General features: G+C 38.4%; 2 protein-coding genes across 2 annotated transcripts in view; both read right to left on the bottom strand.

The window, feature by feature from the left end:
• The window catches only part of LOC311287631 (uncharacterized protein), a 94,881-nt gene that overhangs the window by 44,399 nt on the left and 35,037 nt on the right, over positions 1 to 15,445 (bottom strand). The window lies entirely within an intron of this gene.
• Positions 7,936 to 15,047, bottom strand: LOC311287528 (uncharacterized protein). The gene is made up of 9 exons (XM_084404419.1): positions 14,958 to 15,047; positions 14,263 to 14,574; positions 13,814 to 14,173; positions 9,563 to 9,601; positions 9,400 to 9,474; positions 9,060 to 9,088; positions 8,894 to 8,968; positions 8,673 to 8,741; positions 7,936 to 8,539 (listed from the first exon to the last, which is right to left on the bottom strand). The coding sequence occupies exons 1-9, from the start codon at positions 15,016 to 15,018 to the stop codon at positions 8,429 to 8,431; spliced, it is 1,131 nt and encodes a 376-aa protein (XP_084260545.1). The 5' UTR covers positions 15,019 to 15,047; the 3' UTR covers positions 7,936 to 8,428.

Here is a 15,445-nt window from a genome sequence, read left to right as displayed (position 1 = left end):
TTTGCAATAATAACTCTAACACTTTTCCAACTTGTCGTACAGAATGAATTCCCAAATGAGAGACCACAGCTTGAGAATTACAAAGCTCAGGACCACCAATGTCCATTAAATGATGTAACTTTAATGTTTTGGATGAACACAGTATTTGAGATAGTCCTGGTGTGGCTTCACAAGCCACATCCAACCTTGCTCCATGAACAAGAGGTTCCTCAAGCAGCCAGTACAGAGATGTTGTGTTTTGCCTCTGTTTTTTTAAAAAGTTGCCAGACATTAAAAAGTCCTTTGTAGAATTGAATCGAAGTATTAATCTGTAGTTTGCCAAAGTCTGTTAAAAAGAGTCCTGAGTTCAAATTCAATCCACTCACTTGATTAAAGATTATATCAGCTACTTTCCTCCAGACCACATTCTCTGGTCCCGTCAAGTATCTCTGTAGAAACATCAATCGAAACGTCGCTCTTCTGCTGGCCAGATGTATGAGTCCTTGTCCACCCTTCTCCGTGGGGAGAAACAGTACGCTCTGGGCAATCCAGTGAAATCCACTCCAGAAAAAGTCTACTATAATGGCTTGTAGTTTTGCCAAAAGCCCAATAGGAGGATCAATACAAGTCAATCGATGCCATAACATTGATGCAACCAAATTGTTAATGACTATAACTCTCCCTCTAAATGACATCTTCGGCAAAAGCCACTTCCATTTTTCTAACTTCCCTTTTACTTTTTCTAAAATACCTTCCCAATTTTTTTGTAACATAGAATCATTCCCAAGATACACTCCCAGATACTTAATTCCATCATTTTTCCAGCACAGGCCTACTGGTAAACTAGGAGGATCACCGTCCCATTTACCACACACCAATGCCTCACTTTTAGACCAGTTTACTTTGGCTGAAGAAATAATGCCAAAATCATCAATAATTTTCTTTAACATCAGTATATCCTTTTGATCTTTAACCATAACAATAATATCATCAGCATAAGCTGATAATTTAACTTTTTCACCTGATTGTGGTATCGACCAGCCTTCAATATTATTTAAAAAATTTACCAACAAAGGTTCAATCGCCAAGGCATACAGCATTCCCGACAACACACATCCCTGTCTGATCCCTCTTTTAACTTTAAAAGGTGCACACAAACCTCCATTTATCTTCAGCACACTCTCAATGTCCTGATACAAGACCCTGATCATAGCAATAAAACCTGAGCTGAACCCAAACTCCTCCAGTGTACGCCAGAGATAGCCGTGCTCAACCCGATCAAATGCCTTTTCCTGATCTATGGAAATACGACCAGTATTTAAACCCAATAACCTGGAGACTTCCAAACTATCTCAATTCCTGTGGATGCTGTTGAATTCTGCAGTTTCACAATTTCGATCTCCAGGTTTTTCATCGACCGGGAAATGTCCCTGGAAACATTGAGTGTGTACTGCCGGCACAGTTGCTGTATTTCCACTTTACCACAATCCCACCACTGTCGTAAAGATCTATATTCATTCTTTTTCAACCCAAACTGTTTCCAAAAATATGTAAATGTCTCAATAAAAGACTTATCTTGCAACAATAAGACATTAAAGTGCCAATAAGCACTTTTGGGTTTTATATTTGCTGTATAAATATTACATTCAACTAAACAGTGGTCAGAAAAACTTACAGGTAAAATCACACATTTCTTTATAACATTAAAATGATGCTTACAACAATAAAATCTGTCAAGTCTAGCCAAAGTAATTAAATTCTCTCTTGCCTGTGCCCATGTCTTTCTTTCTTATGCAATATTCTCCAGATATCATAGAGATCGTGTTCAGAAATGAGTTTCAACATTTCATACTGAGATGCAATATGGGGCTCTTTATGGTTCCTATCTACTTTAGCATCTTCTGTGCAGTTAAAGTCTCCTCCAATAAACATATACTCCAAACTAGAAAGAGCATCATTCAATTTTTTCAAAAAGTAAACCCTCTCAGGACCACAAACAAGAGCATAAACATTTACAAAAACTAAAACAAATTTTTCACATTTTGCTCTAACTTTCAATAGTTGCCCTTCAACGTGTTCAACCTCATATGATAAAGGTTTCATGTGTTTTTGAAACAGAACCGCTACACCACCACTAGATGAACTTTTATGACTTAAAATAACTTCTCCATCCCATCCCATTTTCCAATCAGTCTCATTTTTTGCATCACTATGGGTTTCTTGAACCAACATCACATCATATTTCTTTTGTTTTATTAATTTTAAAAGCTTTGTTCTCTTCCCACTTTCTCGTACTCCATTTGTGCCCAATCTTAGCGTGCTCATAAATGTATGAATAGAGACCAAAACTGGGCAAAGCAGCCAAAAATACAACACAAGAAAAATAAAGAAATCATTCTGTTTCAAATTCATCATTAAGTATATTCATTTTAGTCTTTTGCACAAATTTTTTCAATCTGTAAATCTCTTGATCAGTCAAACTATTTGCACCCTTCTCTTTCATTGACATTTTAGCTGAATTAACAAACAATTCTCGATCCGGGAAATAATCTTCCACTCTCACTCCTTTCATTCCCTTAGTTGTTTGTAAGAATTTTCTTATTTTCTCAATCGTATAATCACTTCTAGCGGATCTTTTTTGTGAGGCTGAATTCACAGATCCTGAAGAATCACTCCCACTTTCTGGGGCGGATTGAGACTCATCAACAATGCTCATCTCTGATTCCATCTGAATCTCAGAATTTCCAACATCTTTTCCCGATATTTCATCTCCAGTTTCTTTCCTAACTCTCTTCCCACAGCCTTTTTTCTTCAATTTTCTTTTAATTGCAGGTGTTTTAAAACACACTTTCATCTTCTACCATTTCCATATCTTCCTCACATCCTATTACAACCACTTTAGGATCAGTTGCCTCAAACTCTTTCCTGTTTGCTTTTTCATCCTCATTCACAACCTCTTCCAAGTTTTCCTTTTCAACTTCATTAATATTTCTATCTCCCTTTTCTGTGTCAGCACTCGATCCTTCACCAGTTTCTGACTGTCCCTGTTCTTCATTTGTACCCACATTGGTCTGCTCCTCACTCTCATTCTCATTTGTGACCCTGGACCACAAAACCAGTCACATGGGTCAATTTTTTTAAATTGAGATTTATACATTATCTGAAATCTGAATAAATAAGCCTTCCAATGATGTATGGTTTGTTAGGATATGACAGTATTTGGCCGAGATACAACTATTTGACCATCTGGAATCTGAGGGTGCAAAAAAATCAGAACATTGAGAAAATCTCCTTTAAAGTTGTCCATTTATGTTCGTGATTGTGCTGCATTCACTCACAAAAATAAATGTTTTATATATTTACGGTAGGTAATTTACAAAATACCTTCATGGAACATGATCTTTACTTAATATCCTCATGATTTTTGGCATAAAAGAAAAATCCATCATTTTACCCGTACAATGTATTGATGGCTATTGCCACAAATAAACCCGTGGGACATGTGACTGGTTTTGTGATCCAGGGTCACATTTAGAGGCACTACTGAATCAACCTTCTCAGGACAAGTACGAATTATATGTCCCTCCTGCCCACAGACAAAGCACTTCATACTTTCTGACGTTGCATAGATCACATAATCATAATTGTCCAACTTAAATTTCATGGCTAAGCTTAGCTCCTCATTTTCATTCTTTAGAATCATATATGTCTGTCTTCTAAATGAAACCACATGTTTCAGCTGAGGTAACTTACATCCTAAAGCAATCTTCCTTATTTTAGACACAACTTTACCATGTCTCATTAATTCTCTTTCAATCATCTCATCGCTGATGAATGGCGGTACATCTGAAAGCGTAATCCTTTTTGCCGGCTGGACTAAAGGCATTACCGGGGTAAACGCACTGTTGACGACAATCCCTTTCACTACAACATCCAGAGGTGTCAAAAGTATTCACATTCATTACTCAGGTAGAAGTATAGATACTAGGGTTTAAAAAGACTTCTGTAGAAGTTGAAGTATCAAATCAAGCTTTTTACTCAAGTTAAAGTATAAAAGTACTTGTTTCAAAACTACTTAAAGTATAACAGTAAAAGTAATGTAAGGAAATTAATATTCTCTCTCTCTCTCTCTCTCTCTCTCTCTCTCTCTGAATCATTTGACGCGATTTGCCCCGATTTCACCCTCGCTAGGTTTCCTTCGGAGGAGTTTTGGCGCTGCGCACAACCAAATGTGACTACAGCCTCTCACAAGTTAGAAAGACACCACAATGCCAATCAGTTTAGCGATGTGTGTTCAGGAGGCAGGACTCAGATCTAAACCGTTTGTGTAATTGGCCTTTTTTTTTTTACGACGACAAGCCGGAATGAAAACAACCGAAATTAAATAGGAGTAACGAGGCTATTTTTAAAATGTAAGGAGTAGAAAGTAGCCTACAGATAATTGCGTGAAAATGTAAGGAGTAGAAGTAAAAAGTCATCAGAAAAATAATTACTCCAGTAAAGTATAGATACCCCAAATTTCTACTTAAGTAAGGTAACGAAGTATTTGTACTTCCTTACTTGACACCTCTGACAACATCATTAACTTTCTCTACACTATTCAAAAAAATCACTACAGCACTATTCATTCTAGCTGCAGACAAAATACTAGTGTATCCAACTACTTCAGCGACTGCAATTGTGCAATCTTCAACCGAGCAACGCTCTGCAGTGATGACTTTAATGCCATGCTTCCGCGTTAAGTTATCTAAACTACTTACTCAATATTGTACTAGCCAAACAAACGATTTACACAACCAAGCCGTAATAAAAGAGAAAATTAGAAAAACTCACTCATTCAACGCCACACACTCTTCCGCTCACACGCTCCCCACAGACACTCCGCACATGCGTACGAGAGAGAGAGAGAGAGAGAGAGAGAGAGAGAGAGAGAGAGAGAGAGAGAGAGAGAGAGAATAAAAGAGACAGAGCAACAGTTACAATCTTCTTTTATCCTTTCCCTGACCATGTGACTAAAATCCAAATGTGAGACGTTCAAACTGACCAATCAGATAATTACAACTTCCCCCACGGTACTAAATGTGTGACAATTCATCCACCCCTGAAGTACACACATCTTGGCCTACAGTGATCACTATCAGCCCCTCTGTGCCTTTAGGAACTACAAATGGTCATTGTGGAGGAAAGAGGGGGTGGAAAGCAGTAAAGCAAACGTCTTTGTTCATTTCAAATATTATTTTCAATCCTACAATGTCTTTAGAGAAAATACAGATTTCTTTACCTGTGAGAAGTGAAGAGAGAATGATCAGTCCCAGCACACACAGTTCACACTTATCAGCCATTTTGTGTTTCTGTCAGTCTTCCTCTTCATTATATATAGTTACAGCTCTTCCTTTACACATCATCAGCTCCTCCTGTGGTTATTCACTTCCTATGATCTCATCAAATGAGTGTTTAAATTCTGCTAGAGTTGCTGTTTAGTGACACGATGCCACAGTGAAGTGTTGCTTTAAGTGTGTGTGAAACGTGAAATTTGTCTTTTTAAAAGAGTGCCTGATCCTCACTGTTTTCCTCTGGGATTGGGTCAGGAATTGACTGAATAATCTCATCAACCCTCTGCTGGTAGATGCTGGAACAACACCATCATGGCAGTAACATCACTTATTCATCGACAGCAAAATGTGATAAAGGCAATGCTTCATGTAAAATGTTAGTGTTTATGTGTGTTTAAAATCTGCAAAATAAAGAGAAATAGGACTATCACATATGCAAAACCTCAGATGATCTCTTATAGATCATTTAACTGAGAGAGTTACTCAGGAGAATAGAGAAAGCTCAGATATGCAAGACTCTGAAATGGACTTCAAGTGCAGCATTCAGTGTGATTTCCAGATGATGGTGATTTTGCAGGATGATTTGAACACGTTCAGAGAATAGCTCTGTTCTCAGAACAGGTTAAAGCGCTGATAAAGCTGTGAAGCAGATTTGAGGAAGTGAAACATGGTGTCCAAATGTTCAGCGTTTCCTTGTAGCTCAGAGTGTGGTAATGGACTCTCTTGTCTAGTGTTTAGTGCTGTTATCATCCTAGGTCCCCCCTATTTTTTATTTTTATTTCTTTTTTAAAAATTGAAAATCAGCAAACACTAGACAAGAGAGTCCATCACTCTGGGCAATATTGGCAAAAAATAGTCCTGTTCTGAATCGTCTGTTTCCACATTCTCTGGTTCAGAGTCATCCTGATAGAAAAAAAGGTACAAAAGGTTCAAAGATATGTACCTTTAAGGCGGCAACCTTCCGGTCTCTCTTGTGAAGCCGATACAGAAGTAACTTAAACTGCAGTTCATCGACTGGCCACTAGAGACAGGCTGCAGAAGAGAGTCAGTTCCACATTGAGGAAGTGTCTAGAGACTGTGAAACATGTGCTGCGTTCCAGTCCACTTTTAGACACGCACTTGCGAACTTCCCTAAGCACTTCCCCTTGGGGGAATCCCTGCCGCCATTTTGAAGTGCGTTCCACTTCGTGAAGTGGACGAGGGAAGTTTATATGGACAGACCCTTGTTCCCTCGATTTTGACCGCAGCGAGTCTGCTTCAAATGTACACTTCAGGCACCTATATGTCCCACAATGCAGTACGATTGTGACGTCACCACATATCTCATCTAATCACCACCACAACAGACAACTCTATGATATATTAATTATATATATTTTTTGTTTAAAACAACCCAAACACACATAAACATTTGGATGCTGCATTAAACAAATTCTTAAAGGGAAAAAAAATGTAAATAATAAATCAACTCCACAGCTGATTCCAAGTGATCAAGGGCTTAGGACGTTCCAGTTCAGCCCATTGCAGTTTCCGCCAGTAGTGGGCACTCGCAATGACCTACATCCGAGTGAACGAGACGGAGGGAAGTTTGCGAGTGAAGGGCATGACAGTTTTGGACTGGAACGCAGCACTGGTGTCCAAATGTTCAGCGTTTCCTTGTAGCTCAGAGTGTGGTAATGGACTCTCTTGTCTAGTGTTTATCGCTGTTATCATTCAGAAGCTCCTAGGTCAGTCTTTTTTTTCTTTCTTTCTTTTTTTAAAATTGAAAATAAATTATATATTTTTCCTCAATTAGCTTTTGTAGTTACTGCTAAACATACAGGTTTTAAAATAGAGGAAAGCACACACAATTTTACCAGTCGGATGTTTTAACTGCTTTAAAATGGCTTTTTCGGTCACTTATATCTGAATATTTATAGAAACGACACAGACATCAAGACAGTATAAATATAAGTTCACTCAGCTAGTCCTATCATTTGAAGCAGAAAATCCATCCTTCTGTCCTTTTAAATGTCCGTGTTAAAAGAGCACTTTCAGTCGTTTAGTGAAGCTGATTGCTGTAGCTTAAATCTGACTTAGGCATGGGGTCAGAGATGAGGAACGATCCCTGCTTTATCCCTCTCATCTTCCAGCACTGTACCTTTCAGAGTTGAGAAGCAACATCCAACCAAATCATGGAAACCTAAGGCCTTCTTCTCAGTCAACAGAACAGAGATCGAAATTCCTATAACTGGGATGAAATCCCGACTCCAGAAGCTCATACCATCTTAAAGCTGTAGATGACCAGATCGTTTCAACATCATTGGTGTGCATAAGGTACGAGGTCAGTGTAATGGTCATCATAATGAACCCTTCGCTCGACGTTTGGACTTAGTTGGTAACGTCTGACTAGTTTATTGTCTGTGTGAATCGAAACATTCAGACTTTCACATCAGAACTATGAGGGGGAATTTCAGCTTACAAATATTAATATTTTGTTCTCAAATTCAAATCTACAAGCTCTCGAATTTTGCCGCTCTTTTACCTTCATACAAGTATTCATTTAAAACGTGAATTCTAACTTTGAAACTTTCCAGCAAGAGCAAGTTTAGTTACGTCTGTTTTTACAGGAATGGAAGAGACAAAAACTTTTCTTTAAACCCATGATTTTTCGTGCTCTTTATTGTAACGTGAAAAAAATAAAAAAATAACTGACATTTAATTGCGTGACATACACACATATACACACTGCAAAGTCAAATTGCTGAAGCTGATATACAAGCTGAAGCAAGAGGATCATTTCAGCATGAGCTTCTGCATGAAGATGAAGGTTTTCAGACAGAAATCCAGCAGATAAACAGACTCCAGTCATGGAAGAGGCTTGAGAGACACTAGATTGAGTCTGGCCTGTATGAAAACACATCAGGGCTTCAGTCTCTAACTTTACTGTAGCTGTGATGATATAGATGAGATTCTGTGCTCTGACCAGATGATGATTCACAATAAATCTCATTCATATTCACAGGACATTCAACAAATATCTGCTCGTTCACACACAAATATATAATTCCTCCAAACACCAGAGAGATGAAATCTTCCCGTCTGCTCCTGATATGATGAGCTCATGATCTGTATCATTAATGTTTATTTGTGAAGGTCTTGTTCTTGTTCACGGAGGCGTAAAGTTCATCCTGCGGTTGATCTTCTCTTCCTCTGATGGCAGCATAAGTCACTGTATCATCATGATCCTGAAAGAACAGATTCTGTCCATCAATGTTTGAACCCCAGCGATTATTATTATTATTATTATTATTATTATTATTATTAGAGCATGAGCTTCATTTATCTGAGGGTCAAACTCATGTGCTGGTATCTACTCACATTGAGTGATTTTACTGGCTTTGTACTGGAAGAAGTGACCTCAGAATAAGTCACATCATCTGTCTGCTCCTAAACATCAATGCAGACGTGCAGAGAGTCAAGTTTAACACACAGAACAGACATATCTCTCACTATAATATGTAGAATAACACAAAAGCTTTTAGTAAGTCACATTATTGAACAGACAGTGAACGTAATGTTTGATGATTTAGTAGACTCACATTGGCTCTTGCAGCGGGAGGAATGGACATGTTGATCGTCTCATACGTCCCTTTATGATCATTCTCATCTTTGACCTTCAGAACAAACAGTTAAACTGCATGAATGACACTTTATTGAGCTTTAAAGACAGTAATCAAATCTAAATCACTGCATTACTGAACTCACCGCAGAGTCGCCAGTCCCTCTTTTATTATCTGAAAACAAGTGCCTCATGAAATATGAGTATTTATGACCAAACACACATGTGCAAAACACAGAATGTTAAGCATTAAGATTTTCAACAATAAGATTTTGTTGAAGCATTAAAATGAATAATAAAAATGATTGTTGACTTGATAACTCTGTGATATTGACATTACAGGATTTCTCAGCAGGAATAAACTTCTGTTTGAGAATTTCATATAATCCACATGTTTCTATGATACTTACAGTCTGAACATGATGTGTTTGTTTGCTCATCTGAACTGTTTTTAATTGTTGTAAAGGAGTAAATCTGAAAACTCACCAGCTCTTTTTCTGCAGATCAGCCAGAGAAGAGCAAGAAGGAGAACAGCGACTGCAGCGACAGAAATCACTATGACTGAAGAAGAGATCGAGCACAGAGTCAGAGACGGACAGGGCAGATTGAGGACAATTATAGACAAAGACAAAACACTGTGATTATGTACCTGGTGTGTTTGTAGTCGAATCACCCTGAGAGTCTGTGCCTGGTGAAAAGGATGAATGGGGACAATTATATTCAAAGACAAATGCCATTGACATGCTTCATGCCGCAATGCATGCTGGGAGCCCCCCATAGTATAAAACTACAAAACATGGCGGATATGCGCAACCTATTCAAAGCTTAACCTGATGGAAAAATATTTATTCAGTGTTATCCGTGTTATATTTCATCTGCAATAACCATGTGGACTTTTATAAAGATCGGTTTGGCCATTAACTTTTAAATGCATCATATTTCATTAATATGAGGAGAGTCTCCGCATGAAAGACCCGCGACTGCAGATCAACGTGATTCTGCATTTCTCTCCTATACGGTAGGAAATTAAATTAAATGTGGAGGATTTTACCTTTGACAAGATGATTGACAGGTCAGTTTGAGTGACAGGATGTGCGTAACTAATCGACAGAGAGCAACCGTTAAAGACGCAGTTGTTTGGCTTGTCTACTCTTCTGCTACACACTCAAAAGTATGCACCTTTTCTTCCCAAAAAGAGTACATACTTTTAGGGCGTAGTATAAGAAGGTGAATTGAGCATTAGAAGTAAAAAATAAGTGAAGTCGGCCATTTTCTCTTCAGTTTCATCTGAGCTGTTGAAGTGAATGGCAGGACAAACTTTCTCCGGTCAGACAGAAACAAAACGTAGGCAGAGATAACTATTTTTCTTTAAGGTCAAATATAAATATATATATATATATATATATATATATATATATATATATATATATATATATATATGTGACCAGTCACGGAAAGTAGGGACACAAGTCGGTTCTGGGGCATTTTGAGTTATTCACATATTCTGAAAGTGTAGTATTCAAGCTTTCCAACGATGTGCAACACATGTAAATCTGATAATATTTGGAGAAGTTATGGCCATTTGAAGGTAGGCACTCAAAAAAAACTGAAATGGTAGAAATCTGCTTCTAAAGATTGGCAAGTTCTCGCCCCTTCTGGGAATGACAATAGGGCTCATTTACATCTCATTTAGATAAGTCATACCCCCTTAAATATACATACGTCCCTCCTTGATATACAACCACTGATGAACATAATCGTTTTGATGAGAGAAAAAAAACTATACGAGAAAAAAAACAAATTCCATACAAGGGCGGATTCGAACTCTCAACCTCTGACACTGCTGGCGAGAGCTCTACCACTGTACCATTCATATACACATCAATTATGTAGGCGGATCTATGTATTGGCACTGACAACATGTATTAGGCTACATCTCATTAAACGACAAATTAAACCCCATGTAACTTACTATTTAAATCGATTGCTGGACATCGTAATATTATTGGCGTCCATGTTCATTGAATTTTGAAATCAGATAGAGCCGGCCAGAGCGCTGCATAATAAGTAGCCACGCCGGCTTATTCAGTATGGAAATACACACCGACAATGACACGCCCCTACTGCGTGCTAGAATCTCCGAAAAACAAGCCGATTTCAAACTCAAAATGTACGCTTTTAAATATACCAATACTACTATCTCAAACATGAAGAGGCTTCTTCGTGATCTCAACTAACAGATTCTGCAAAAAAACGAAAATCACCAATTTTGAAAAAAAAACGCTTCTTTCTCATTTTGCTCGAAAGTTGTGCTGCCGACTTGTGTCCCTGGTTTCCGTGACGGGTCACATATATATTAGGCTTGCTACGATATTACCGGTGTTCAGTCACAACACAGGTTTCATCACCGCGACACCGAAAAAACAACAACTTTAAAGCGTTACAAATATTTAACGCAATTACGCAGTATCCGTTTTTTTCTGTCACCCGTTGACTAGCATTGTATGATCACGCTCTTATTAATGTGAATGATTTTAAACCATTCAAGCGTGACAAGACTAAAGAGACCGTGAAGTCCTGCCAGGAGGATTCGCGAAAGAAAAACTCTTCAACTCTTCGCAGTGAAATTCAGCGACCTATGTGGCGTTTCCTGATGGATCGAGGTTGTTCATTAACTTCATTTTAAACGTGCAATTCACACGAGCTCTAAGCACATGCAAATAGGGCATTATTTGAGGAGACATTTTTAGTGGTGTCCGAAACCATAGTGGACATTATTGAGTGCACTTATTCAATCCCACATTGCACTGCATTAACGAGTGTACAGCTTATGTACGCTCAACGGCTGTCCGAATTCGCTCACTCGTTTTCATTCACTCCTTCAAGTGAACGTTGTTAGTAGACTAACATAGGGAATAGGCCTAACTTAGTGAATGAGGGTTTAGGGGGCGAGTTTGGATTCAACCCGTGTTCTCAAGCAGTGAAAAATAGAGGACACTGACGATGCGCTGACATACAGGACTGAGCAGAAAATATTTAATATGAAACAAAGTCTCAACTTTCAAATTTGGTCAGTCAAAGAAAATTAAACAATAAATAGGCCTACTGTTTTGTGGCTCTTTGATCGTGACAGATTGCCTCAGTTAAAGCCAAGTTCAAATCCACCGACGTTAATCTACTAACTCTCCTGACTGCTTTGTCAGACAAAAATGGTGGATTTTGATTGGTCAGACTCAGATCGCATGTCAATCAAACTCCCTGCGAAGGGTGAATTGACGCTAATTTAAAAGTGAAAGTGAAGTGCACAATCCCGCACCAGCTTTTTATAAGCGATGTAAAAAAAAAAAAAATTAAAGAACCAGAGTGTTATATGAACACACTACTCTCACTGTTTATACTAAACATGTCCTAGAATATGCATAAGTACGCTAATTGGGACACACCATAAAAGTCCATGAAATGAAACTAAAACAACAACTCCATGTGTCAATCATACTGTAGAATATGACAATCATATTTTGATGAGTTATCACTGAAGATAACCATATTTTAACTATGATCATCATATTACATAAAAAGTTAATATTTTTGCTGTCAAGTTTCAATCCTTTATTATTTCCAGCATCACGTTTTGTACTGTTACTTCACTGCAGTTCATTAGTTTGAAGCAATGCTCTGAGTTACTCTTCTGTGAGAGTCAAAAGAAGCTTTTGTTCCCTCAGTTTGTTCTGGTTCAGTAGCCGCGTTTCCACTGTCGGGCCAGTGTGAGCCAGGGCTTTAAACGGGCTGTGCCGGGCTAATAGCCTCGGGCTAACAGCACTGGGCCTGCGTTTCCACTGTCGGGCCAGAAGCTCCACAGCGCTTCACTAAAACACGCCCGTAACACGCCTCTCTGGAACAACATCACACTAACCCATCATTTCACCAACAAATGGAAGTTTTATCAGAAAACTAATCAGAAATCACTGGTAACAGCGTTGAAAACAAACATGATAAAAGCGGCCGTTTGCTGGCATTTTTGTTGTTTACTTGAATATTTAAAACCCAAGCATCGATGTTTCACCACAGGTTTACAATAAAAAGTGATACATTGATCATAATGAATTAATTTATGTCAAAATTGCACATTAGTCACTCAGAAATAAATTACCGTTAGGTCTATTTCACAAAAGAAAGAGGACACACTTACTTCTTCAGTCGCGTCTGTTTCTGTTTATCTGGTAGTTACAGGACATATTTACATCACATTTAGAAAGAATGATAATTTCTACAAATATATGCCACCATAAATACGACCTGAGGAACTTTAGCACTCTCTCGACTCCCATACAGATATTTTCAGTCAGGGAAACAGAGGAAGCTCCCGAAAAAAAAGTTGCTTTATTTTATGATAGTCCGGTATAAAGAGACGAGACGTAGGCTACTGACAGATAAAATAAAAACATGACTGTGATAGCCTTTAATATTGGTCTGATTTCTTTTTTTACTATGCGTATCTTCAAGCGTTTACTATGTTTACTATGGTAACGGTTAGCGCGCATAGTCTTTTGCATCACAAACAGAAGGCATTCAAACATGAACACGAGTTAAATTATTTAAAAAGTCTTTAATGCTGACAGAATCATCCGGCGCTGCCGTCTCCCGACTCAGGTAAACTCCGCCTCTGTTCGTAACCACTCGTCTAGCCCGAGCTGGCCCGCTTTGGCCCAAGGTATTCGACGGGCCAGAAATCCTGGCCGTTGGCCCCGAGTAAGCCCCGGAAGTGACAGTGGAAACGCGACTGGCCCTGGCACGCACTAGCCTGGCTCGACCCTGGCCCGACAGTGGAAACACGGCTAGTGATACTGATAGACCTTAGTGTTACTGACATTATGAGGCTCTTCTAACACTGTTTTCTCACCTGAATACTTGACAGTGTATCTGACTGAGGTCTTGAGTTGATTTCCACGAGTAAGCTGACATCTCCACTCTCTGTTGTCATCTTCATTCAGGAGTGTTGTAGTCAGAGTGATGATGATACAGCGATATTGATCTGATGATGATGATGATGATGATGATAATATCTGATATCTGGAGTCTGTCTTCAGATCAACACCAGTCTGATTCACCCACAACAGCTCAAATCCCTCAGAACGAACCCAATAATCACAGGAGAATACAGCATATGAATACAACTGACAGGAGAGAGTCACAGAGCGGCCTGGACTGATCTCAGTCTGTGAGGATGAAGATGATGATGATGATGATGGAGACACTGAAACTGAACACAAGACACAAATCACAGACTCTTCAATCATCATCTGAGTTTAAAGGGATAATTTTAAATTGACCACAAAATCTTAAACTTACCATGAAGAACATGCAGATAAACATGTGCATCAGTTCCTTGTGTGTCATTCACATATTGTCTGCAGCTGTAAAATCCATAATCTTTTTTTGTGACGTTCTTGATGTTCAGAGAGCAGTCAGACTCCAGACTAAGTCTCTCATGTCTCTCTGTGTCGTTCTTCTTTATCCCTTTAGTAATCAGTTCAACTGGTGCAGAACGTCTGAATTTGTTATAGTAGATCCATGTAGTTGATTTGCAGTCAGAAAGAGCATTATTACAGGGCAGACGCACATTTTCACCAGAACTGATGAACACATCCACTCCACTGGTACCTGAAACACAGTATATCTCAGTGATCATTATGTTATATATTAATAAATGAAAACATAAACCATACAGCATAAAAAGCAGAATAATCAAATAGTCTTTTTTCCTCATTTCCTCAAACACACTCTCCAGAATAAACTATTAGTCTTTATCAGAGAGCTGTTCAAATCACTGACACACTCTTAATATGAAGATAATTCTTCATCATCAGATGTTTGAGTGACACTATGTCCAGTATCAGGAATAATACAGTATGATCTGTGTGTATCAATACACAACTCTGAGATCACAACGTGAATGTGTGCAAGAATAAACTGAGCATGTTCAAATGAACTCTTTCCAGACTAATTCCACTAAATGTCTTTAGAGAAAATACAGATTTCTTTACCTGTGAGAAGTGAAGAGAGAATGATCAGTCCCAGCAGACACAGATCACACTTATCAGCCATTTTCTGTTTCTGTCAGTCTTTCTCTTCATTATATATAGTTACAGCTCTTCCTTTACACATCATCAGCTCCTCCTCTGCTTGTGTAACTTCCTCTGATCTCATCAAATGAGTGTTGAAATCCTGCTAGAGTTGCTATAGTGACACTAAAGTGTTGCTTTAAGTGTGTGTGTGAAACGTGTGAGAAGTGCATATAATGTGAACACACTGTCTCACACATCTGCTCTGAACAGTTTATTGGCTACTTTTGCACACGAGAGAATTACTGTTAGTCTCACTTCTTTATTTTAGCAGTTTCCCGCATTACGTTAAAATCTAGAAATAAAATAATTGCATTATTAGTTATAATGTTTTGTTACTGAAAAGGTTTCCACTATCCATGACTATATATCACCCTGTAGCCCAAGACTGGTTGCCCAATGAAGCTAAG

The sequence above is a fragment of the Rutilus rutilus genome (assembly GCF_951802725.1).
Source record: "Rutilus rutilus genome assembly, chromosome: 1".
NCBI classification, from domain to species: Eukaryota; Metazoa; Chordata; class Actinopteri; order Cypriniformes; family Leuciscidae; genus Rutilus; species Rutilus rutilus.
Note: the sequence above shows the minus strand (reverse complement) of the source record. Positions and strands in the feature narration are given on the sequence as shown.